The sequence below is a fragment of the Peromyscus californicus genome, unplaced genomic scaffold, assembly GCF_007827085.1.
Source record: "Peromyscus californicus insignis strain IS unplaced genomic scaffold, ASM782708v3 Scaffold_23__1_contigs__length_62951481, whole genome shotgun sequence".
Classification (NCBI taxonomy): Eukaryota; Metazoa; Chordata; class Mammalia; order Rodentia; family Cricetidae; genus Peromyscus; species Peromyscus californicus.
The window spans coordinates 14,456,968-14,483,794 of record NW_026294534.1 but is presented as its reverse complement, the minus strand read 5'-3'; the positions used below and the strand labels follow the sequence as shown (position 1 = coordinate 14,483,794).

The following is a 26,827-nucleotide window of genomic DNA, read 5'->3' as shown; positions in this document are numbered from 1 at the left end:
AAGCAAATTTCCCCATAAGCCTTGTATAAATGAAGATTAAAACATGGGCATCTGTAATCACCTGGCCCAGTGAGAAACGGCCGTTTTCAGAGTCAGTGTTATTGACTGATTTCCTCAGGCAATGTGTCTTAGGGTTTCTATTGCTGTGATGAAATACCATGACCCAAAGCAACTTGTGGAAGAAAGCGTTTGTTTGGCTTACATTTCCAGATCACTGGAGGAAGTCAGGAACTCAAACAGGGCTGGAACCTGGAGGCAGGAGCTGATGCAGAGGCCATGGAAGGGTGCTCTTTACTGGCTTGCTTCTCTATGGTTTGCTAAGCCTCCTTTCTTATAGAACCCAGGACCACCAACCCACAATGGGATGGGCTCCCTCACATCAATCAGTAATTAAGAAAATGCTCTACAAACTTGCCCACAGCCCAGTCTTATGGGAACATTTTCTTAATTGGGGTTCTGGGATTACACAGTGAAAATCTGTCTAAAAACAAAAGAAGAAAAAGAAAATTAAGTAAGTAATACTTAGAGATGCACATATAGCCCAGTGGTGGAGCATTTGCTCAGTATTCACAAAGTCCTGAGTTCCATCCCCAGTACCATATAAACTGGGCTTGGTGATGCTTGTGTGCCCAGGTCGCAAGACACCCCCCCCCCCCCCCCCCGCAAGCAAGACCACCACAGAGCCAATATCTGATGCAAGCACACCGAGGTGGTTTTTATAACAAAACAAGCAAGCTTGGTCCATGTCCAACAGCAGGTAGAGGAGCACAGCCCCGAGCACTCACTTGAAGGGGTTTATATAGGAAAGGTTTACATGCAGCTTAGGATTGGACTTGTAAGTATTAAGGAATAAAAGAAACGCCATTTAATATCTATCTAAAAACTGTCATTCTACATGGATTTGAAGTTTACTTTTAGAAAGTATTAAAGATTAAAGAGCACATACCATTTGTTTTATGATTATGGTCAACATATGTATGGCTTATACATGTCACTTAGTTTAGTCTTGATAGCCTGAGGAGTTGTCTACTTCACAGACAAACTCATTGACACAACACAACAATTACTTAATATTTGATGAAAGATATACAGCTTTTCATTTAAAATTATTCCTTTTTTTTAATTAGCAAAATTGTTCATATGAGGGGGCTAGGGGTGAGGCAGTTCTTTGAAGTTACTGGCTGAACTATAAGCATGAGGTTACTGATGGCTAACAGGATTCAGGGTATCTACAGAGACATAAATATTTTCTCCCTATGTCCTGCTTTTGCTGAACCCAGGATATATACATTCAGATTTATTGTTCTAGTCCTACTCTCCCCTGAGTTCAACTGAGTTCTGGTCAGTTGAGCCCATTACTTCCCATATCTTGTTTTACCAAGTCCAGGATACACAGATTTATTGTCCCACTTCTAAAACTGCTGGTCAGCAAATACCTTTGGAGGAGGGGAGGGGGAAGCGTCTCTCAAGATGGCTACTAATTTTTCCCTTTCAGATGCATGCCTGTAATCCCAGTATTTGGGAGACAGAGGCAAAAGGTTCAGAAGTTCAAAGTCATCCTTGACTGCGTAACAAGTTTGAGGCCACTCTGGGACACAGACTCTGTTCCTCACCTTCCAGATAGACACACAAAAAAAGAAAGTTATATTCTGTTGAAAAGAAGAAGAAAAATATAGTAGACATTTCATTAAAATATACATCTGGATCACACTTAAGATGATAAAACATGGGAATCAGGTTTCTGAATTTTGTCTTCAAATAATACTGAATTTTAGTTGAACTGTGTAATTTTTATGAGTTCAGAATTCACTTTTAAAATGCTGGTAAAATAAGGCCTAGAGGTGATTCCTCAGAATTTGAGTTGACATCAGCTAGTTATTGCATTTTTTTTTACAGGTATTATACACTCTTTTTTTAAAAAATATTTTTTATTAATTCTTTTAGACCTTTATACAGTGTATTTTGATCATAATTACCTACAATTCTTCCCCCTAAATCCTATGTATACTTTTTTCTTACAGATACTTAACTGGTTTATACAAATTTGTCTTGGAGTAAATCACATTCACAAGAAACGTGTGTTACACAGAGATATCAAGTCCAAAGTGAGTACAGGCGTTTTGGGGTCTGGGGTAAAAAGAAAACAATTTCATTGTCTTTTTCCTATTATTATTATTTCTTTTTGGGACTTCTGTCTAGTTTAGTTTAGAAAATTTTGCCAATCTAATACTTTTTTATATTTACTCTTTTAATTAAAAAAATTTAGTCAGGTGTTCTGCTTCTCTGCGTGCACTTGGGAGGCAGAGGCAGGTGGATCTCTGAGTTTGAAGCCAGTCTACAGAGTGAGTTCCGAGATAGTCATGGCTACACAGAGAAACCCTGTCTCAAAAACACAAAAGAAAACACAAAGTACCCTTACCTTATTGAAGTAAAATTGATACAATTTTATATATTTATAGTATACAGTATGTGTTTTAATATACATGCAAGTATGCACATTGTAACATGATTAAGAAATGTTAATTGATGTGTCTATAATCTTATTTACTTTTTTAGATTTATTTTTATTATTTTAAGTGTGTGTGGGGGGGATGTGGGTGTGTGCATGTGTGTATACATGTGTACCATGTGTGAGAAAGTATAGATGCCCAAGAAGGCCTGGCCTTTAGATTCCCTAGAGCTGGAGTTACAGATGGTTGTGAACCACCTGATATGTGCCCTGGAAACCAAACCCGGGTCCTCTGGATGAGCAAAAAGTGCTCTTAACCACTGAGCTATCCCTCCAGCCCCCTCCCCTTCTGAACATTTAATACCTACTCTTCAATCAGACATGGTGGTATCTGCCTGTGATCCCAGCCCCTGGGAGGCCAAGGCAGGAGGATTTCTAGTTTGAGGCCAGCACAGACCACCTGAGTCAAATCACTACCACATAAAAATAAATAAAATCTACTCTTTTAGTAATTCTCAAGAATATCATATATTGCCAGGCAGTTGTGGGGGGACATGCTTTTAATCCCAGCCATCTGGAGGCAGAGGATCTCTGTGAGTTTGAGGCCAGCCTGGTTTACAGAGTGAGTTCCAGGACAGCCAAGGCTACACAGAGAAGCCCTGTCTTAATAATAATAATAATAATAATAATAATAATAATAATAATAATAATAAATTGCATATTAAAACCATGTACAATAGATTTTTTGTTTGTTTGCTTTAAGACAGGGTCTCACTATGTAGTCCTGCTGTCCTAGAACTCACTATGTAGATCAGACTGGTCTCTAACTTAAAGAGATTCACCTCCTGCCTCCCATTGAAGATGTGTGTTACAATGTCAGCCTTGCTTGCTGGGATTAAAGGTGTGCACCACCATGCCTGGCTCCATGTGGTAGATCTTACAGATTTGCTTATCCTAAGTAGAACTTTACACCCTTTGACCTAGAATTTATACTAACCAAATAAAATACTGTATGTGAAAAAGGAGTTAAAATCTCTTGGAGTCTATGTGAATGTAGCCCTTTTAATGTCCACCAGATAAATGCGTGTGTTCTCAGGGAGGAAGTGGGCAACACCTGCCCCAGCCACCAAGTCACCAGCATAGGCTCCTACTGATGAGATCTGATGCCATCTGACATTTGCATGTTAGACTTCAGAGCAGTCACCCCAATCCTTAGGCAGGGGAATGTGCAGCTCTTTTAACAGGGGATGTTGCTAGTTTTTTGTTCTCTCTGGGACCCAGCTGTCAGTATTTCTACCCTTATCTCCACCATCAGCAGGCTTTGAAAGCTGCTCAGGAGACCCCTGCCTTATGCTGGGATGATCAAGATACAATCCATGTTCTTTTTCAATGCAGAATGTCTTCCTCACCCAAAGTGGAAAAGTGAAACTGGGGGATTTTGGCTCTGCCCGTCTTCTCTCCAGGTATGTATCTGTCCTACTCAGTGACAGAGATGGGGACAGTCCTTTTCAGAAGAGCTTCAGAATCATTGCCTTTCTGTGGTTTCAGTCCCATGGCCTTTGCGTGTACATACGTGGGAACACCTTATTATGTGCCGCCAGAAATTTGGGAAAACCTGCCTTATAACAATAAGAGGTGAGTAGTATCCTTCTTTGGACAAGGTTGGCGATTTGGTGGGAGGGTCTCTACCCTGCAGACTGAAGCTGGAATCTGGTGCAGATGCATGGCGCTTCCTAACCAAGGAAGTGAAGGACCTCTGCAATGAAAACTTTTCTTTTTTGTTTGTTTTATTTTTTGTTTTTTCGAGACAGGGTTTCTCTGTGTAGTTTTGGTGCCTGTCCTGGATCTCGCTCTATAGATTATGCTGGAACTCACAGAGATCTGCCTGGCTCTGCCTCCTGAGTGCTGGGAGTAAAGCGATAAAAACTTTTTAAACCTCTGAAGAGATAAAGACACCAGAAAAATGGAAAGACATACCATGTTCATAGATTGGTAGAACTAATATTGTAAAAATTAATTGTTTTGCCAAAAGTTATTTACAGATTCAGTGCAATCCAAATTAAAATCCCTATCTCATTCTTTACAGAAATAGAAAAAAACGATCTTAAAATCTAGAGAGAATCACAAAAGACCCCAGATACCCAAAACAATCTTGAACAAAAAGAACAATGTTAGAAGGATTACAATTCCAGATCTTAAGCCATATTAGAGTAACAAAAACAATACAGTACTGGCACAAACATGTGGAACAAAATTGAAAACCTGAACATGAGTACATATAACTTCAGCTACTTAATATTTGACAAGAATGTCAAAAACACACACTGGAGAAAATATATCATCTTCAACAACTAATGCTTGGGAAACATGGATGTCCACATGCAAAAGAGTGAAATCAGACCCATATCTATCACCTTGTACATAAACTAACTCAAATGGATCAAAGACCTAAGTGTGAGACCTGAAACTTCCAGAAGAAAACAAAATAAATCTATCATGTGATCCAGCTACACCACCCCTTAGCATATGTCCCAAGGACTAGAAATCCTGCTCTACAGATACTTGCTCAGCCATGTTCATTGCTGCTCTATTCACAGTAGCTAGGAAATGCAGACAACCTAAAGGTCCTTCAGTAGATGAATGGATAATGAAAATGAGGTACACATACACTACAGAACACTAAGATACAAAAATAAATTAAGTATAATAAAAATAAGAGAAAAATGCTTGTATCGCCTTGGTAACGCATAACATAGTTATTGCTATGCTGTCTCTTCATGCTTCTAGTGACATCTGGTCCTTGGGATGCATTCTGTATGAACTCTGCGCTCTGAAGCATCCAGTAAGTATGGCGCCAGACCAAGGGGCCATTTGTCATGCCCTGCTAAGGCCCGAGGGATGTGCCAGATTTGGCCTGGGGTTCATTTCCCCAGGGAGAATTTGTTACAAAGTTCCCGTTGGTTCCCACTGTTATCTTTGTGTGGAGCCTTGTGTAGGTCTGTGTCTGTTAGAGGCTGTGTGTGATTCTATATGTAGCTTTTCTTCTTTTTTTTTAAATGAACATAATATTTGCCATTGTAACCATTTTTAAGTTCACAATTCAGTGGCATGAATTACATTCACGATATTAATTACACTCATGATATTCATTAACTACACTCATGATATTCATTAATTACATTTGTGATATTCATTGATTACATTCACAGTTTTCATTCAGTAACTATATTTATGATATTCATTAGTTACATTAATTGTATTGATTAATTACATTCATGATATTAAGTCCTGATATGGCTATCCGTTTGTGGGGCTTTTCCATCACACAAAACAAAAACTCTGTACTTAGGAAATCATTGCTCTATATTCCTTTCTTTTCCAGCTTGAGATAACTTCTGATCTTTCTGTCTCTATGAATTTGTATATTCTATATATTTCATGTAATATAATTCTATAGTATTTATCCTTTTTTTTTAAAGATTCATTTATTTTATTTCATGTATGTGAGTGTTTTGCCTGCATGTATTTGCAGCACATGTGTGCCTGGTGCCCAGGGAAGTCAGAAGAGGGTGTTAGATAGTCCAGAACTGGAGTTACAGAGGGTTGTGAACCATTATATGGTTCTTAAGCTCTGAGCCATCTCTCCAGCACCTACGTGTCCTTTTCTGCCTGGTTCACTTTGCTTTCAGGGTTATAGCGTGGATCAGAATTCCATTCCTTTTTATGACTGAGTAATATTCCATGGTTTGTATGCACTGTTTTGATTACTGTCTCACCTGTCTATGGGGTAGTTGGGTTGTTTGTGTGTTCTTTCTATTGTAAGTAATGTCGATATGAACATAGGTAAACATGATTGTTAAGAGTCCCTGGTTCCAACTGTTAATGTATATACTGAAGAGTTCAGTTGTGGGTCATGAACTCATTTATGCTTAGTGTATTAGTTAAGTTTCGTTGCTGTGATAAAGCACTAACCAAAACCAAGTTTGGGAGGAAAGGGTTTATTCATTTTACAGTTACAGTCCATCATCCAGGGAAGCCAGGGCAGGGACCATGGAGGAACTTTGCTGGGCTCTCCCACATCAACCATGGATCAAAGAAACACTCCATAGACTTGTGTACAAACCAGACTGGTGGAGACAGTTCCTCTTTTACCTGGTGGCTCTTGTTTCTGCTTGACAAAGGCTAACCAGTACACTTAGCTTTTTTTTAATTAAAACATTTTTTTGAGAATTTTATATATGAGTGCTGTATTTACATTTATTCTCCTCCTATACCTAGCCTCAGTTCTCCTGTGTCTCTCCCCACCTCCATCTCAAGTTTATGACCTTACTCATTTGGTGGTAGTTGCCTTTTTGGTGGTAGTTACTCATTTGGTGGTAGCTGATCACAAAAAGCAACAATCAAAGCTGACCCCGATTAGGTCTTCACTTTCATAGAAATAAGTCGTTCATCTGTGTATCAAACCTGACTGCTTGAGAGCACACAGCTCAGGAGGTGGTTGGGGTGGAAAATGTCCCCTCAGCACCTGACGTGAAAGTAATTCAGCCCAAGCATGTGTTGTTCATGATAGGACATCTCCCTTGAATAGAAGTGACCCCTAGTGCCAGCTTCACAGCTTACAGAGGTAAGCTGGGCCTGGTGGTGCACATGGGGGACAAGGCCAACCTGACAGAGAAGACCCCCAAAATAGTCTGAGAGTGCCAGTGACATAAACATGGGGGAGGAGTGGAGAGACAGTTCAGTGGTTAAGAGCACTTGATGGTCTTGCAGAGGACTCAAGTTCAGTTCTCAGCACCCAGGTGGAGGCTCACAACTGTCTCTAACTCCAGTTCTTGGTGGTTTAACACCTTTGGTCCCTGTGGGCACCTGAACATTCATTCATTCTCTCTCTCTCTCTGTCTGTCTCTCTCTCTCTGTCTCTCTCTCTCTGTCTCTGTCTGTCTCTCTCATACACACACATAATAAAAACAAAATCTTCAAAAAAAATTTAATAAACCCGTTTTAAAAAAAAACAGCTTAAAGAACTTTTAAAATCCTGAATCAGAATCTCCAAAGAGGTCTTGAATTTGTGTTTGTAAACCGGATGATTCTGAATTGCGTCCCAAGTTGGGCACCACTGTTGCGCTGATGCCATTCTGAGTTTGTGCTTGCCAGGCCAGCACTGATTAGGTACCCAGAGCAGACACTGATGTCCACCTTCCTCCAAAGACATGAGGCTGTGAAGTGTCCTTAAGGACAACCATAGAAGGAAGGAGCCCGACAGCAGGTGCCTTTCCAAAATGAACATAACTTATGAAAGCATGAATTTACTTCAGCTGATATTTCTTATTTCTTTTTAAAATTTAAGAAAATTTTTTTATTCATTTTACATACCAACCACAGATCCCCCTCTCATCCCTTCTCCAGCTCCCTCCCAGCCTTCTCCCCCCCCCCTCACCCCCATCCCCTCCTCCAAAAGGGTAAGGATTCCCATGGGGAGTCAGCAAAGCCTGGTACATTCAGTTGAGGCAGGACCAAGCCTCCCCCCACCACCCAATGCATCAAGGCTGAGCCAGGCATCCCACCATAGGTAATGGACTCTAGAAAGCCAGCTCATGGGGCTGGAGAGATGGCTCAGAGGTTAAGAGCACTGACTGTTCTTCTGGAGGGCCTGAGTTCAATTCCCAGCAGCCACATGATGGTTTGCAACAATCTGTAATGAAATCTGGTGCCCTCTTCCGGCCTGCAGGGATGCAGGCAGAACACTGTATGCATAATAAATAAATAAAATTAAAAAAAGAAAGCCAGCTCATGCACCAGGGATAGATCCTGATTTCATTGCCAGGGGCCCCTCAAACAGACGCAGCTACACAACTGTCTCCTGTATGCAGAGGGCCTAGTCCGGTCCCATGCAGACTCCACAGCTTGGTTCAGCTGTCTCTAGATTTCCCCATCATGATCTTGACCCCCCTCGCTCATCTAATCCCTCTTCCCTCGTTTCATCTGGACTTCTGGAGCGCAGCCTGGTGCTTGGCTGTAGGTGATATTTCTTATTTCTGTATTTTCTTTACATATATATGATTTTAAAGTGTCCCTTTTACTTTTCAGTTTCAGGCACATAGTTGGAAAAATCTTATCCTGAAAATATGTCAAGGGCCCATCCACCCACTGCCAGCCCTGTATTCCTCTAAGCTTCAGTGTCTCGTCAAGCAGATGTTGAAAAGGAACCCTTCGCAGCGTCCCTCCGCTACCACCCTGCTTTGCAGAGGCAGTTTAGCTCCCCTGGTCCTGAAGTGCTTACCCCCCGAGGTATGACACGAGTGTCTCCTGTTGGCTCCAGCATGGTATCATTTCTTTTTAGCTTATCTGGAGGTGGGCATGGGTGTACCATGGTGTGCATGGAGGTGTCAGAGGACAACTTGGCTCTCTCCTTCCATCTTTAATGGGTCCAGTGGTCAGACTCAGGTTATCAGGCTTGGCAGCAGGTGCTTTGAACTGTTGAGCTATCTCGCTGGCCCTAAAATGGTTATCTCTTAAGCATAATTTACTCACTAGGCATGCTTGTAAAAACTCGCATAATTCAGAAGTGTATTTAAAATGGTTAAACTTCTCTTCCGTCTTCCCCTTCCTGCTGCTTCCTCCAGTAACTGTTACACTCCCTGTACTGGGGTTAAGCCTAGGGCTTCACTGACGGTGGGCGGAGTCTAGCGGTCATTTTCAGATCTAGCGGTCATTCAGTTTCCTAGTCCCTCCAGATCTTTTTCTAGACACATAAAACAGATATAGTTTAAACTATATAACATTTAAATTATAATGTTAGTTGGCCCCCTACCCCCCACTTTTCTTGCTAAGGACCAAACTTGGGCTGTGGTTTTTGGGTCGACACTGGCTTCAGATTGGCAGGCCTGCCTTGGCCTCCCAAGTAGCTAGGATTATACTCATCTCCTGACATTCGCTTTGACATGGCATTTTTATTTTCCACCTTTAAGTGCTCTTGTGTTGAAGAGCATTGATAATTATATGACATTATAGTGCGTCTAAAGGAAAGTGTCTTTCTTTACCTGGGTCTGGGTATGCCGGCGAGTAATCCCTGCTATGTGGGCTAAGACAGTAGGATCATAAGTTCAAGGCCTGCTTGGGATATAGAAAAGTGTTTTTCACATCTTTAAATTTCAGATCATCAGAGAATATGGAGAGCAGATACTGGATGAAATCAAAATTTCTGAGCCCAAGAAACTGAAAAAAAGGGGTAAGAATTTTGGGAAGCTTAATTTTCAAATGTGTTTTTTAAAGTGTCATAAAATAAAAATATAATTTTTGCTGGGCAGTGGTGGCACATACCTTTAATCCCAGCACTCAGGAGACAAAGACAGGCAGATCTCTGTGAGTTTGGGAGGCAGAGACAGGGGGAATATCTGTGAGTTCAAGGCCAGCCTGATCTATGGAGTGAGTTCCAAGCCAGCCAGAGCTGTAACACAGAGAAACCCTGTCTTGAAAAACAAAACAAAACAAACAAACAAACAAAAACAAAAAAAGAAAGAAAATGTAATTTTCAAGTTATTAGTTACCAGAGATAGCCTTCAAATATTTTTTCTTTTTTTTTTTTGGTTTTTCGAGACAGGGTTTCTCTGTGTAGCTTTGCGCCTTTCCTGGATCTCACTTGGTAGCCCAGGCTGGCCTCGAACTCACAGAGATCTGCTTGGCTCTGCCTCCCGAGTGCTGGGATTAAAGGCGTGCGCCACCACCGCCCGGCTCAAATAATTTTTTTGCTACTTCAGACATAATTTTCTTCAGATCTTATACTGTTGTAGAATAAATACGCTTTCCCAGTGAGGCATCACTCCACTCACTCGGAGATTAATAAAGGGAAAAGAAGTTCTTTAATAACAATGCATGAGTGGTTCTGGTAATGCATAAAAAGGAACCAGTCTCGAACAGAACATGTTACCAGCGCCTTAACCCTTTTGGGTCCCAGCCCCAGGCCACACTCTGGACAGTTTAAACAGAGACAGACTACAAGTCTGGCCACTTGGGCAGATGGGAGATTGACACAGCAAAGATAAATGGCAGAATTCTTTAAGTATACCAGTGTTGTTCTTTTTGAATAGTTGCCACCCAGGGGCATCTTACCCACCTGGCAGAATGATGCTTTTCCTGGTAAGAGCACTGGGGACTTAATGGCAGACTGAATTCTGGTTGTCACCCTGTGCTGCCTGTTAGAGGCATGTTCTTTGATATGGGGATAAGCCTAAGGGCGGGTTCTAAGTCTGGGTTGTCTCCTTTTGTTATGGAATGGAGCCTAATTGGAGGTCAAGCCTAGTGAAACAGTAGCAGAAACTTTCTCACAACCCTAAACTTCAGCCGTGGTATGGAATTTTCTTTCCTACTGTTGCTAACAAAACTGCTTAGTCTGATCCTTACCTTCCAGTCATATCAGAGGCCACGCTTCTTAGCTAAATTCTACTTTGTGGAATTTAATATTTCATAAGGAAGTAAATCCTTCACAGCATCAGTTTTATTACTGCAAGTTTTTCCCACCTCGATGTTGTACTTTTAATTTTCAGGGACTAAGAAGAACCTAGTGTGGAAGTTCAGTGATGAGAGAATGTCCATTTTGTAATTTAGCATCTTATCCACTCTGGCTTATTATGGGTTAGATTATAGGGATCTAACCATGAAAATACAACACATATTATAGCCAGTTGTATCCCCAAGTTTCTGATGGACCTTGTGCAAACTAACTTTTCAAAGGCAGAGTCTTTTCTACCGAGAACTGTGGCTTTGAGTGGTAGTGGTCAGTCAGTGTTGGCTTATCGACTGTCTCAGGTGCATCATGTAGCATTTTTATTTTTTTTGTTCTTTCATCAATGACTTCCTTCTGAAGAAGTCCAATAGAGATAATAGGTGTGAGGAGAAGAAGAAGAGAAGAGTTAAGTGTAGCTCACTCCCAGCTGGGGCACAGTGCATAACCAGCCCTGTGTGGAGTTCTCTATCACGGTGATGTCCTCATAGACTACCAGAGAAACATTGTGAAAGCAGTTTGTTTATTTTTCTGGGTTAGGTTGTGTAAGGGCTGAAGGAGTTATGAGCCAGGAACTGTGGACAAGACTGAGAACATGTGTGTCACAGTGTCACGGATGCAGGCTCAGTTCATGGATGTATGTAGGCTCAGTTCATGGATGCAGGCTCAGTTCACGGATGCAGGCTCAGTTCACGGATGCAGGCTCAGTTCACGGATTGTAGGCTCAGTTCACGGATGTACTCTCAGTTCACAGATGCAGGCTCAGTTCACGGATTGTAGGCTCAGTTCACGGATGTAGGCTCAGTTCACGGATGCAGGCTCAGTTCACGGATTGTAGGCTCAGTTCACGGATGCAGGCTCAGTTCACAGACAGCATCTTCTTTGTCACTCCAGAGGCAGCCACTCACTTGGCTTTCCAAGTTTGCGTTGACGATAATAATTTTACCTTGGGTGCTATCTTGTAGCTTTTGTTCGCCTCCCAGGGTAGGAGGAAACGCTGGGCAAGAAAGCACTAAGAGGAGTTTCAATATATTTTCAAAAAATGTAGCTTTACAATTCCCAAAATAGAGAGAGCGTTACAGGAGTTAGCATCAGAGCGTCTCCCAGGCAGCCCTGCCAGTGAGGCTCAGCACCTGTCCTCAATAAGCCAATTAAAGACAATAGTGGGAAGAGAGTGGAGGCCTACTCAGAGTGTCCACACTGGGAAGAGGAACCAAGAGAGCTGGTGACACCCACTGTGAGATCCCTGCTCCAATGCCAGGAAAGAGGAGTGACCCCCGGGGCCAGGGGCTTAAAGAGAGTGAAGGTGTAGGCAGGAAAGACGTTCTCACTTGTACACAGGCCACACACAAGTCAGGCTCTGGCAGGCACCCCGGCACCCACAGGATGCACACAGGCAGACAGATGTGTGTGTGTGCAGACCAGCACACAGGCAGACAGATGTGTGTGTGCAGACCAGCACACACAGGCAGACAGATGTGTGTGTGCAGACCAGCACACACAGGCAGACAGATGTGTGTGTGTGTGCACACCAGCACACACAGACTGACAAAGGCACTCGCCTCTGACATCAAGGCCATATTTATATGGACTCACACAAAAGTGGCATTCTGCCAGGTGTAATTATAGAACAGATGACACCACTGTCACTTTGGGGTTCCCTGGACATCTGGTATCAGCCATTTATTGCTGACTCATGGCCCCTGGATGTCCAGCATTAGCCATCTTGGTCTATGCCAGATATCCGTCTCAGTCCCATGTTGTCTAAAGGTAAAGTGGCTTGTATGGCCTGCTGTTCCCTTCACACACACACACACACACACACACACACACACACACACACACACACACCCCTTGCCTGTCTTCCAGGGTCCTGATGTGAGGTTCAAGTTTATGGCAGGCGAGGGATATGCTTGACTAAATTGTCCTGGTCAAGGTGGCCCCCATGGTTGACCCATCATGGAATCCCTTTCCAGGAGACAAGCTCCCCCTCTGTCTTACCCAGGCTTCAGCCTTTCCTCTCTCCCAGCATGAGACTCCTGGGGAAATGCCAGTTCCCTCAGGATTATTGTTCCAGTAGTCTGACAGCCAAAGAGAGGAACATAAATGCCTCTTTAGAATATCTCCATTGACAGTCACAGGAAGAATAAAGGAGTCAGTGAAATGCTGCCAGAGTGGGACCATTTAGTCCCCAGATAGTGAGATCAGAACAGTGAAACCATGCACAAGGACAGGGACTGTGTGTGATGTGCTTCCTCTCGTGTTTTTATGGCCTGTCCTTCAGTAGCCATTTTTAAGATGTCGAATGGAGCAGGGCATGGTAGCATGTGCCTTTAATCCTAGCACTTTGGAGGTGAGGCAGCGGGATCACTGTAAGTCTCAGGCCAGCCTGATTTACAAAATGAGTTCTATGCTAGTGAGAGCTATACAGTGAAACCCTGCTTTAAAAACAAAAACAAAAGTCAGTAAAATGTGGGGGAAGAAGACTCCTCTAGCTTCTCAGGTGCTTAAATGGGTTGACATAAATGACTTTCATGTTATCTGAACATTATGAATGAAACAGTATAAGTTGCTTCTTTTGATATCTAGAGAATATCACCAGATTTTGAAAGCTTGATACCTTTTCAGGTTAATGCTGTGGTCCAGTATCTTTAAAATCCTTATTTGTCAGCCACCAATAATGCCAGTGTTGGGGAGGCTGAGGAAGGACGATCAGAGTGTAAGGACTGCCTGGACTATATAGTGGGGGCCTTTCTCAACACACAAAACACGAGGGGGAAAGCGGGGAGAAGCTGTGCTAGAATTTAGTAAGACGAGCCTTCCTGTGCTTTCTCCTGCCTTCTCTCTAAGCAGACCCTAGTGGAGTCAGGATAGCTCCGGGAGATGAAGCAAATGCCATGGTAAGTACTTTAAAATGGAATTGTGAAGCATGCATGCGGTGAGCATCAGGAGTTCTGACATGCTGTGAGGTTTCGGGATGTGGCCTCGCCCCTCCAGCGAAGTTGTCCTTCACCTTTTGATGAATGAAGGAGCTGTTGTCCTGTACCACCTGCTGAGCCCTGCAGACCTTCATTTATCCTTTGTTCCCATTTTTAATTGCCGATGGCAGTGGTATCAATCTAGATATGACAGAACTCAGTTCTGCCTCCAGACGTGAAAGTTTTGTTTGAGCTTGGCTTCTTGTTTTGCTTTGCTTTTAACATGGTAAAGTGTGTGTGTGTGTGTGTGTGTGTGTGTGTGTGTGTGTGTGTGTGTGTATGTTGAAACATACAGCCTGCCAGGGAGGAGCTGTGCCCTTGACTGTAATTCAGTAGGACTCACTGGGGACTAAACCGTAATTCACTGTGAATTGACTTCCTCTCACAAATACAGAAGCCATAGCTAAGATTAAATTTTCTTTAAAAAAAAAATTATGGTTTCCAGTTGGCATTCCTCGAGTGTTTGTACTGGTTTATGATTATCTTTGTGCCTCTTTAATTTTTTGTGTCTTTGTTTGTTTTTATTTCTCTGAGACAAGGTCTCATGTAGTCCAGACTGGCTTCAAAGTCTCTGTGTGGCCAAGGACAACTTGAAATGCCCAGTCCTTTCCTTTCCCTGCCAAGTGCTGGAGTTCTAGGCACATATCACCACGTCTCTGCGTTGTCATTTCATGCAAACATTCTTTACAACCGAGTGTGGTGCTGCACGCCATTAATCCCAGCACTGCGGAGGTAGAGACAGGTGGATCTCTGAGTTCTTCACCAGCCTGGTCTACATAGTGAAACTCTGTGTCAACCAAACAAAACAGTGAAATAAATGGGAGGAATTGCTCTCACTTTTTTCCCCCTGGTAACACTTTTAGGAGGTGTTATGGGGGTAAGAAGGAAAGCAAAATTCTTCAGCTTTTTGTTTGATAACCTACTCTGATCATGTACTGTTTACATACTTACTAGCCAGGAGTCTAGATAACAAAGAATTAAACTACACTTGTGATCTATGCTTGGCACTGGTGTGAGAGGGGACCTTAAGGAAGTTGTTTGTTTGTTTGTTTGTTTGTTTTTGGTTTTTCAAGACAGGGTTTCTCTGTGTAGTTTTGGTGCCTGTCCTGGATCTCGCTCTGTAGAACAGACTGACCTTGAACTCACAGAGATCCGCCTGGCTCTGCCTCCCAAGTGCTGGGATTAAAGGCGTTTGCCCCTGGTGTCCAGCTCTTTTTTTTTTTTTCCGATGTTACTAATTTTATTTTATATTTCTTTTTTTTTTTTTTTATGCCGAATGCTGTTTATTGAAGGAGGGAAGAGGTCTTAAATACAGGCTTACAGCACAATGGGAGAACCCCCGGAGGGCAGAAGTTCGATACTGATGTTTTACGATCTTGCATCTAAGCTGTTAGCGCCCATTATGCAGGATACACAGACAAGGAACTTCCCTTAAGCATTCAGGAGGGTGGAACCCGGCAGGGAATTAGCATAGGGAGGATATCAAGATCAAGGTCAGCAAGCAAGGCAACAGTTACCCAAAACAGGGGCCAGGGCCATACAGGCCCCCCTTTTACTAAAAAATGAGCTTCTGACTTAGGTTTCATGGGACGTCAGCAGGTCACCTTACCCATCATGGAGACGCCTGCCCAGGTCACACAGGCGCTCTGTCTTAGGTTGGTGAACGCCCCCCAGGCATTACCCGTCTCTGAATACTTATTATCATACAGGCTCAACCGTGTGTGAGCTGCAGAGTTAACTGCTGCCAAAGATCTCAAAGTGGCGCTGGGCTTGCAATCTGTGTGTTCAACACAGAAAAAACCAACAGAAGTCCTAACCCACTCATAGCCAGTAGGCTAAAGGCAACTGAGCCATTCCCTTCCTTAACGAGCCTTACTGCAAATTGGAGTCCTTGTAAGATGGTATCCCAAAAGCAAATGGAACTTGAGTTTATAAATTTATAATTTTCAAAGCCAATTGAAATGTATATAACTATTGAATTAAATTTATCATGCCCAATAGAATGAAAGATTAACTAACTGTGGTAGCTACTTTTGCTGCCAGGGTCTCCACTGTAGTAAGCAATTATGAAATGGTAATCCCAGAAACAGTAGCAGCGGTGTCCGCCACTGCTATAACAGCAACAATGGCTGCCCAGCTCTTAAAGATTTTTTTGCATGCATTCAATCATGCTGCTCATTGTCGCTGTAGAGTGTTTTTGTTTATAGTATTAAAATGTGTGCCAGCAAAATAGGTGGTTGGTCAAAGCAGCTTCCAACACCAGTGTGTGCATCATAATCAGACTGTTCCTCACCCCCCAAAAGATTATTGTCATGGAATTTATGAATAGTTAAACCTGTAAAATTTCTAATGTACCTTAGATTATAAATAATGTCTCACTATTATGTTGGTGCAAGTAAAATATACCCTGATGTTGTAGTACCTTTAAAAAATAATTTCATTGTGATATTGTTTTAGATTTATTGAAGCCTTCTTTTTTTTTTTTTTTTTGGTTTTTCGAGACAGGGTTTCTCTGTGTAGCTTTGCGCCTTTCCTGGGACTCACTTGGTAGCCCAGGCTGGCCTCGAACTCACAGAGATCCGCCTGGCTCTGCCTCCTGAGTGCTGGGATTAAAGGCGTGCGCCACCACCGCCCGGCTTTTTTTTTTTTTTTTTTTTTTTTTTTAAAAGATTTCTCACTGCCGGGCGGTGGTGGCACATGCCTTTAATCCTGGCACTTGGGAGGCAGAGGCAGGCGAATCTCTGTGAGTTCGAGACCAGCCTGGGCTACAGAGTGAGTTCCAGGAAAGGTTCAAAGCTACACAGAGAAACTCTGTCTCAAAAAAACCAAAAAAAAAAAAAAAAAAAAAAAAAAAAGAAAAAAGAAAAAAAAAGAAAAGAAAAGAAAGAAAGAAAGAAAGAAAAGATTTCTCTGTGTGGCCCTAGCTGTCCTGGAACCCACTCTGTAGATCAGGCTGGCCTCGAACTCTCAGAGATCCACCTCCCTCTGTCTTCCTGAGTGCTGGGATTAAAGGTGTGTGCCACCACCACCTGGCTTATTGAAGCATATTTTATATATGATAAAATGTAGCCATTTTTAGCATATAGTTAGTGAATTTTGGTTATTTTATTCAGGTAGCCATCTAGTCAGCATCACAGTAAGAATTCAGAAACTCAAATCCTCTGAAGAGTTTGTGTTCCCCTTGCAGAGGACCTCTACCTCTGCCCTTGGGAAATTATGTTATAATAATGTTGTGTATTGCTGAACTCTGGGGGCCTGTTCTGAGAAAGCATTCTTTGGTGATTTCATCATTGTGCAAACATCTTAGAGGACGCCAATGTCACTAAGGGACATACCTTAGGGTGTCACTGGCTGAAGCATTGTACAGAACACAACTCTGTCACCACCATTCGTGGACTGTTCAGCAAGTCCCCCCAAAATAAAAAGGGTACGGTTTGTGAACATAGTGAAGAAGAGGCCAGAAAGCAAATAAGATAACCCAGGATTGAGGCGGCAAGAGAATCCTGTAGGCCACCCCTGGGCAGGGCGAAGTGACCTCAGAGTTTGAGGCTGCTGTGGGACCAGAAAAACATCGATTTTCCATGGGGTAGAGATTGCTGTTCTCACTTCCTTTCTCTTGCTGTGATAAAACACTCTGAGCAAAAGCAACTTAGAGGGCCAGGCCGTCGCTAAAGGAGCAGGGTAGGAACTTAACAGGATCTGAAACAGAGACCGCAGAGGACACTGCTTGCTGGCTGTCTCCTAGGTATACGCTTAGGAACTTTCTTATACAGCCCAGACCCACCTGCTGAGAGAAGGGTGCCACTAGAGTGGGCTGGACCTCCTACATCAGTTAACAATCAAGACAGTCCCCCACAGACACATCCACAGGCCACTCTCATCCGGGCAGTCCCCCAGTCATCTGAGAAAGGCCTCCTTCCTCAGATGACTATAGACGGTGTCAAGTAGGACATTGGGCATGCCCTGAGGGCTTTTAACATCCACTTCCTCCAACTGCTTCACGATTCTGATGGGTTGCAGGTGGGTTTTGAAATCACTGGTGTGCTGAGCTATCACTGTGACGTGACAAGAGATATTTTGTGTCCCCTTAATGTCAAAAAGAATTTTGAGGGGCTGGAGAGGTGGCTCAGTGGTTAAGAGCACTGACTGCTCTTCCAGAGGACCTGAGTTCAATTCCCAGCACCCACATGGCAGCTCACACCTGTCTGTAACTCCAGGATCTGACACCCTCACATAGACATACATACAGGCAACCAATAAAATAAAAATTAAAAAAAAATTAAAAAAAAAAAGAATTTTGAGAACCATTGCATAAGAACAAGAAAGGTTAGTGTGTCAGCAAGGCCTGTTGCCCATCTATTCATTCAACCAGTAACTGAGAACCTGTGCCTGGGACCAGCTAGGTGCTGCATTTATATCCCTTTTCTGAATATGTACATGTTTAGTGAAGACCACTCATTGCGTTACTGTGCTGCATGAAGTTAAGGGTTCAAACAGTCTGGAAAAGTACTGACTTAACCAAATTTCTATAAGAGTTTTATGTGACTGGGGTGTGAGATTTTGGAATAAATACTCTAAGACCCAGGCGAACAACCCATTTTAAAAAAAATTATTACATTTATTTAATTATTGGAGGTAGGGTCACATGTGCTGTGGTATGGTGGTCAGAGGACAATTTGCTGGAGTTGATTCTCTCAGCAGCAAGTGCTCTTAACTGCTGGGCCATCTCTCTCCTCTCTCTCTCCAGGCCCCCCATAGTAATAATTTTTGAGTATACAGTTCAGTAGTATTTACACTCATACACATTAGTGTTTGACTACTTGAAAAAAAATGTAGCTACCAGAGTAGCAGAGATGGATGGATGGATGGACTCATCATACACATTAGTGTTTGACTACTTGAAAAAAAATGTAGCTACCAGAGTAGCAGAGATGGATGGATGGATGGATGGATGGATGGATGGATGGAGAGAGAGAGAGAGAACGAACTTAAGTATGTAAGAAGATAGGGAGGATCTGCGACGAGGTGGAGGAAAGGAAGCCATGATCAGAGTATATTGTTATTTTCAATAAAAAGAAAAAAGTAAGTAAATATCTCTGCTGTTTATATATGTGTATATACATACACACACATATATGTATATCCATCCTGTAATAGCTACTGACATGCATGGCTATTAATATACATGTATATGAGCAAACTGTTATTCATATGCACGAGTATATGATATATATATATATATTAATATGTTTGTATTTGGGTTTCTACTACTTCATGTTTTCAGTGCATTGCTTTTTACTTTTTAATTAAAATAGCTGATTACATATTTGTTTGCATTTCTGTAGAAGTACAGACGTTGTTTAATCACTGTTTTAAAATCTTTTATAAAGCGAGAGGAAGAACATGATAGAAAGTGTAGCCGTGCTGAATTGGAAAGCACTCATACAAACTCAGTTGGAAGTGCACCGAGGAGAGTAGCCAGAGGAAATCCGGGTGAGTGACTCAGAGTATGGTCATTACTGATGCAGGGAGTTGGGGACTGTGAGGGAACACCAGTGTTCACCTCACTTGGCCTGGGGTATCATTAGCAAGCAGACAGGTGGGTATTTATTGCTCATCCAGGACTTAATATTAGAGAACTATTTTGGTTATCTACAAAAAAGAGACATTAAGGTCTGGAGAGATGGCTCCATGGTTAAGAGCCCTGGCTGTGCCTCCAGAGGACCTGGGTTCAATTCCCAGCACCCACACAGTGGCTCATAAGTGTCTGTAATTCCAGTTCCAGAGAATCTGAGGCCTTCTTCTGACCTCTGTGGGTACCACACACTCACACACAGGCAAAATACTTAATAACATACAGTTTTTTAAAAAAGAGAGAGACTAAGGGCTGGGGGTGTGGTTTGATAATAGAGTTCATGCTCTCATACTGAGTCTCTGGGTAAAAACCTCAGCCCACAACACAATAAAAGGGAAGTAGGGAGGGAAGAGAAGGTTTGCAAGTGAGTCATTAGAAGTGTAGCTGACTCCGTGTGAATGAGTCCTTGGGAGTTTCAATCCTGTACATCATGCAAAAGGTTAACAATACACATATTTTAACACAGTCACTTTGATGGTTCATTCTGAACTGAGCTATCATTTTGCATAATCTCGTTTCAAGACTTTTGTTGATATTTCCTTTGTTCCTAAGACTGGACAGGACTCTTGCTACATCTGAGTTTGAAAGAGACAAGAAATACTTCTTCCTTGTTAGAGTACATGTTTAGATGTGGATGAATAGACAGAATGATACTGTTGACCCTCCTTTTCCACATTTAAGAATCAGGTAGTCCATCAGAGCACCAGAGGAGTACCAGTCCAGAAAGCCCTCACAGGCAGCAGTGGGAGAGACATGTTCCCAGTTCAGCTCTAGCAGAATTGGAAAAAGCACCCATCCTTACCTCCAGTTTCACGGCAGAGGATGACAGAGGTCAGCACCATCACTGTTCCTTGGGGCTGGGTTCAGATACCGAAGTTCATGCATGCTCAGGTGCCTCATGGAAAATGCATGTATCCTCCTATATACTTTACTGTCTAGACCACTTGTACATAAGACGACATAAATACTGTTTAAATAGTTGTCACAATGTACTGTTTATGTGCATATGTGAATATATTCAATACAGACTTAATATTTATTTCTTAATTTTAATTTTGCGTGTGTGTGTGTGTGTGTGTGTGTGTGTGTGTGTGTGTGTGAGAGAGAGAGAGAGAGAGAGAGAGAGAGAGAGAGACAGAGACAGAGAGACAGAGAGACAGAGAGAGACACAGAGAGAATGACAGAGACTCTGTATGTGCATATGTGTATGAATCCAGAAGAAGGTGTCAGATTCCTTGGACCTGGAGTTACAGGCATTTGTGAACTTTCCAGTGTGTGTGCCAGGATCTGAACTCTGGTCCTTATAATTGAGCAACATGTGTTCTTAACAACTGAGCCATCTCTTGAGCTCCAGACTTCATTTTTAAAAAACATCTTAGATCCAAAAACTTGGAGCCCATGGATATATAGGGAAGATCATAGCCAGAGTGAACACTCTCTAGTAGAATTCACCATGCTAGGGTTTTAGTTTATAGCACTCTGCAATGGACATTTGGTGCTCCTCATGTAGGTGAGTAAACTAGATTTTCAGTGAGGGTCAAATATAATCATAACTTTGCTTGAAATATAATCTGAAAGATAGATGCTGGAAATTCTTTAAAAAAAAACAAACAAACAAAAAACCTGGTACTAATGTCTCTCTTCACAATTAGGTGGTTCTGTAATAAAGTACAGTGAAAACCATGCCCGTAAGCAGTGGCTCAGAGAGCCCTCTGAGACCTTGTTGTCAATGCTGAAGGATGCTGATCTCAGCCTGGCATTTCAAACATACACAATATATAGACCAGGTAATGTTCACCTGTTATATGGTCATAAGAATCGTTTGACTTTTAAAAATATGGTAAAATATGAACACAATTGATCATCTTAATAATTTTTTTAAAGATTTATTTTTTATGTGTCTGTGTGAATGGATGTCACTTGTGTGCAGGTGCCCAGGGAGGCCAGAAGAGGGAGTCAGATCCTCTGGAGCTGGAGTTAATAGGCGGTTGTGAGCCACCGTGTAGGTACTAGGAACCAAACTCGGGTCCTCTGGAAGACTAGCAAGTATTCTTAACTGCTGAGGCACCTCTCTCCAGGCCCCTCATCTTAATACTCCCCGAGTATACAGTTCAGTAGTTTTACACTCATGCACAGGATTGTGTAACCAGTCTCTAAATTCTGTTTCTTTGCAAAGCTGGAGCTGCACACATTAAATAATAACTCCATTCTTTCTTCTTTGTAAAGCTGGCACAGGAAAGATGGCTGAGCCATTGAGAGCATCTTGCATTTGAGAGGACCAGGGTTCAGTTCCCAGCACCCATGGGGCAACTTCAGTTCTAGAGGATCCAATACACTCTTTTGGTACACAGGCACATGTGTGGTACATACATAAGTGTGGGTACACACACATACACATAAAATAAAGATAAATAAATCTTTGAAGTTTCAAAATTGTAAAGGTTTTCCTGAGTCATTTATGGCCAGTCTTAACCTGTGTTTAAAATTTCCCATATAGATACTTTATTTCTATTTCCTGATTTCTTATTTTGACAATCACAATACTGCTGTGTTTGAAAAAGAGTCATTTTTAAATTGTTAGTGGTGCTGGGGTCATGCTATTGTGCATGATAAGCTGTATCTCTAGCCCAGGAACAGCTCTTTTTGTCAATGTAAATATACAGTTGTCTTAGGGACAGCCACCCATGTGTTGTTATCCACGGTTACTATGTAACACTCTCACCTTTCCTAAAGGGTTAAGGATCTAAATATATTAAATTGTGACATTAAATGTGTGCTATTTTTCAATAACATCTCAAAGTTTCTTTTTTTTTTTTTTTTTTTTTTTGGTTTTTCAAGACAGGGTTTCTCTGTGTAGCCCTGGCTGATCTGGAATTCACTCTTTAGACCAAGCTTGCCTCAAACTCACAAAGATCCACCTGCCTCTGCCTCCCTAGTGCTGGGATTAAAGCCACCATGCCCAGCTTCAAATTTTCTTTAAATTATATTATATTGAATACATTCAATTATAGAGTTTCTCTGTGTAGCCCTGGCTGCCCTGGAACTCACTTTGTAGTTTTGTAGACCAGGTTGGTCTTGAACTCAGAGATCTACCTGCCTCTGCCTCCCAAGTACTGGTAAAGGTGTGAGCCACCCCACCCAGCCAGGATTTAATTTTTAAAACATATTTTCACTAAACTTATTAGACAGAACAACCATTTATAATATTGTCCTTAGGTCTTCAGGCCAGAGAACTGCATTTAAGGATTGCATATGTATGCATATAACTTAGATAATTCAAATGCTAACTTTTGCTTATTTTACGTGTTTTTATTTATTCTTCTCTCATACAATGCATCCTGACTGCAGCCTCCCCTCCTTCCACTCCTCCCATCCCCCTGTCCCACCTCCCCTCCCTGCTTACTTAAAATCTGAGATGAATCATATCAAGTAGGGCCTATAATGGCATGGCAGTTTTTGATGGTGTTGCAAAAGACTGAGTTATATTTGTTTATTTGATGAATGTCTATTGAGTGGCTAATATAGATTATGATAAAAAGAAAAAGAGAGCTGGTGTCTAGCCCAGCAGTGATGTGCTCTGTCTGCATGTGCTAGTATGCATAAGGCCTTGAGCTAACTACTTAGCTCTTTTTTATTATTTGTTTTGAGACAGAATCTCTCCAAATTGCTCAGACCATAATATAGATTTCTTATATTAGAAATTTTTAGTGTATTTTCCCCCCTATCTTGGAGAAAGTGTTGCTTTAAAACTTAATCCACATTCTGCTACTTCCTGGGTCTGTTGTCTGCCCAAATTGTGATGAGTAAATGTTTAAATTGACTGGCTTCTCCAGGCTCTTTGGCTCTGGTCTGTAGTCCTAACATCTGGGCCTGTGATGAAGAGCAGCCCAGGAGATCAATAGCAGCCTGAGCAATGTAGTGAGACCCCATTTAAAAACAAACAGGTAAACTGTCATTCTTTCTGTTGCTATTCCCCTGAAGGTACAGAAGGATTCTTGAAAGGTCCCCTTTCTGAAGAAACAACATCAGACAGTGTCGATGGTGATCTTGAGTCTGTCATTTTGGATCCAGAGAGATTTGAACCACGGCTGGATGAAGAAGACACGTATGTTGTAATAGACCTAGACTGCTCTAATTGGGGAATGGAGCCTGTATGCACATGCCGTATCATACCACAATAATTTCAGATTTAGAAATAGCTATACTACTTTCCATCTTAAACAAGTACTTCTGTTTGCTCTTGTATGGTGGGCAGTACTAACATTTTACTATGAATTCCTGGCTGAATGCTGTACATAGTGTTTTTTCAGCCCAGACCTGTCTTTGTTTCTGAGTTTCAAGACACTTAGACTCCTCCTGCATCAGCTTTTGGGTGTTAGGATTAGATGTGTGTGCAAATATATCTGGCTTTCATTTTATAATGCATTAGGGTTTTTTTTAAACATTAATCTTAAAAATATTAAGTGACATCTTTTGGGGGAGAACTAACATTTTATCTCTACTCAATTTCCTTATGGAATTGAGTTTTCAAAAATTTAAATAGTATACATATATGGTAGAATTCTGCATTGAACCCATCAAGAAGTACAAAGCATCCCCTGATACAGAGGCTTATCATCCAAACTGTTTTTTCACAGGGACTTTGAGGAAGATGATGAAAACCCTGATTGGGTGTCAGAGCTCCAGAAGCAAGTGGGATGGCAGGACATGTGTGATGGGAAACTCCTCGGAGAACGTGCCTGAGCCTGTGGGGGAAATGCTGATGACCGGAAACGAAATGAAGACAGGAAATGTACCACAAGCTTAAAAAACAACCCAGAGCCCTTGTGAGTTTTCTAACACAAGGGAGGTCTAGAGATGCTGTGTGCCTTGCATTCCGGTGGACTGCTAGCCTGCTGGCTACTCTGTGTGTGATAATAGGAAATTACCTAACTTCTTCGATCCCGAATTTTCTCAACTATACAATGAGAATAACAATGCCTACCTCATAGGAACCAAGACAGTTATAGAAATCCATGTGTTTTTATCCACGGTTACTATGTAACACTCTCACCTTTCCTAAAGGGTTAAGGATCTAAATATATTAAATTGTGACATTTAATGTGTGCTATTTTTCAATAATACCCAGATTGGGGATGCTTCAAGATGATTTCCAGGGATCTCTACCAACTAGCAGCTGTTTTTAAATGTTCCTCATAGGTCAGGGGATCAGCCATGAGATGAATGGGTGCGCTCTAGAACTTCCCAGAAGATTGTAGTCCTGGACCCAAGGCAGGACCACAGCCAAAGAGATGTGATGAATGTCAGAAACTAGCCAGTGCCATGGAATGACGTGGGGCACCATGCACATCCGTGCTGGATCCTGGACCCGTCATGTGTTACCTCGTTTAATGCTGTGACACTTTAGGGAAGGGAGAATCTTTCCCCAGTGAAGAAACTGACTTCTCCTGACTCCGTATGATGAAGAGTGGGTAGAAATTATAGTCCAGTCATTTACTAGGATCTGCTGAAATATGGACTATAAGTAGCTTTTAACAACTTAACTTTCCTCCCTTTTTTTCAGTGCTGGGGATCAAACCCAGGACCTTATGAATGCAAGGCAGCCACACCACAGCCCAGCTTCTGTCTATCTTAACATGCAAAGGCTGTGCAAATCCTCACCTGACCTGTGTGTCTCCTTGTGCTCAGTCTTGTGGTCAGTGTGAGCCTCCTGTGATCTCTGGCAATTTCCCTGTCTTCCCTTGCTGTTTTTGGGGAGTGCTGGTTAGGTATTTTGTTTTCATCCTCAATTTGGGTGTGTCTGGTGTTCTTCACAAAGGTAAGCCCTGTCCTCATCATATATAATGTCAGCACGGTGTGCCACGAATGCTGCTTACCTCTATCAGTAGTTAACTCAGTATCTGCTGGGCTTCTCATCATAGGTACAAACTTCCTGTCCCTGTTCCGGTCACTGTCACTAACGGTCCCACTGGCGCTGAGAGGATTCACAGTCTACCTCTGTTAGAGCAAAGAGTGTAATGTTACACTAAGTCGCTGGTTAGGTTGCTTAATTGTGTCCAGTTGGTTTCTGTGTACTTTGTGATGTTCTTGTCCTTTTAAATTACTACATTTTTAAATTACTAGATTAAATTAGATAAAGTAGGATCAATCTGTACCTTCCCTGTTCCAGTCCCAGAATCAACAGGATCCCTCCCCCCGCAAGAAGTCACGGTTCCTCACATTGTTTTAAAGCCAATATCTGGGTGCTGAGTGTGCTGGTTGCTCCTGGCATTTCTGAGTCCTGTCTACATACCTGTGTTCTGTGCACCCCCATCTCTCTGTATATTAAGTCAAGCACAGCCTCACACTGAAGTCAGTGACTAATCCAATCCCATAAGGTTAATTCAGACTTTACCTCTTGTTCTTTTTATATTTCTGTTTTCTTTGTCAGTGAGAAACACAGATTGCAGCCATCTATTTAGTTGTTGAGACCAGTACACATACAAAGCAGTGTCCAAACTGTTAACCCTCGCTGCTGGGAGGAACAGATTAGCAGCTAGAGTGCAGAGCTTGTGTATGGCTTCTGTTGTTGGCTTTACCCTTCCTAGGTCAGTCCCTTGAACATTAGCTCACCACTTTTCTGGTGATCTTTTGTGTTCATGAAGGTGTGAATAGTTACAAGAATATTTCTAAGACATTCAACTTCCATATATGCCATCTTCCACATCTCCTTATCTGCTCTAATCACTAGGCACAAACATTACAATCCATCAGACAAACTCAAAATTACGTGCATAATAATATCTAATAACCACTGAAGAGTCAAATTATAAATCCTCTTGAAAATCAGGGGATTTCCACTTTAAACCAAACTTTCATGCGTTTGCTTATTTGGGTGAGATTTGCCAGCCCTGACAGCTTTTAAAAAGAGAGAGAATTGGGTGTGGCACACCTCTTTAGTTTCAGCAGGGAGGTGGAGGCAGGCATCTGGACCTTTGAGTTCCAGGCTGGCCAGGGGTGCATAGTGAGACCCTGTTACAAAAAACTAACAAAACAAAACCCCCACAACACTTTAGGTCCTATGGGCAGGAAATGCTAATTTCCATCTACATGCTTCTTTCAGAACTATGGTGACCAACAAGAACTTTAAGCATTGAAAAGATCATGTTGCTATAAAATTCTGACCCAGGAAGTAGGATGCAGATAGAGGAGGAAAAGGAGTAATGTACGTTTTTGGAGAAGTGAGCTTTGTTTGGGGGGGCGGGGGGGGGGGGGGCGGGGGGGGG

At 42.1% G+C, this 26,827-nt stretch overlaps 1 protein-coding gene across 7 annotated transcripts in view; it reads left to right on the top strand.

Annotated features, from left to right (window-relative positions):
- Nek3 (NIMA related kinase 3) overlaps positions 1–26,827 on the top strand; it is a 31,819-nt gene that overhangs the window by 4,056 nt on the left and 936 nt on the right. For 2 of the 7 annotated variants that reach the window (XM_052751789.1, XM_052751793.1), the window contains 12 exons: positions 2,022–2,105; positions 3,845–3,912; positions 3,998–4,084; positions 5,237–5,291; positions 8,537–8,737; positions 9,605–9,677; positions 13,803–13,849; positions 19,318–19,420; positions 20,244–20,393; positions 21,215–21,349; positions 23,544–23,667; positions 24,200–24,663. In XM_052751789.1, coding sequence (XP_052607749.1) covers positions 2,022–2,105; positions 3,845–3,912; positions 3,998–4,084; positions 5,237–5,291; positions 8,537–8,737; positions 9,605–9,677; positions 13,803–13,849; positions 19,318–19,420; positions 20,244–20,393; positions 21,215–21,349; positions 23,544–23,667; positions 24,200–24,305 — 1,233 coding nt within the window. In that variant the 3' untranslated portion in view covers positions 24,306–24,663. Of the gene's footprint in view, positions 1–2,021; positions 2,106–3,844; positions 3,913–3,997; positions 4,085–5,236; positions 5,292–8,536; positions 8,738–9,604; positions 9,678–13,802; positions 13,850–19,317; positions 19,421–20,243; positions 20,394–21,214; positions 21,350–23,543; positions 23,668–24,199; positions 24,664–24,761; positions 24,877–26,827 lie in introns of those variants that run through there. The other 5 variants (XR_008221391.1, XR_008221392.1, XM_052751792.1 and 2 more) reach the window with 5 other exon arrangements.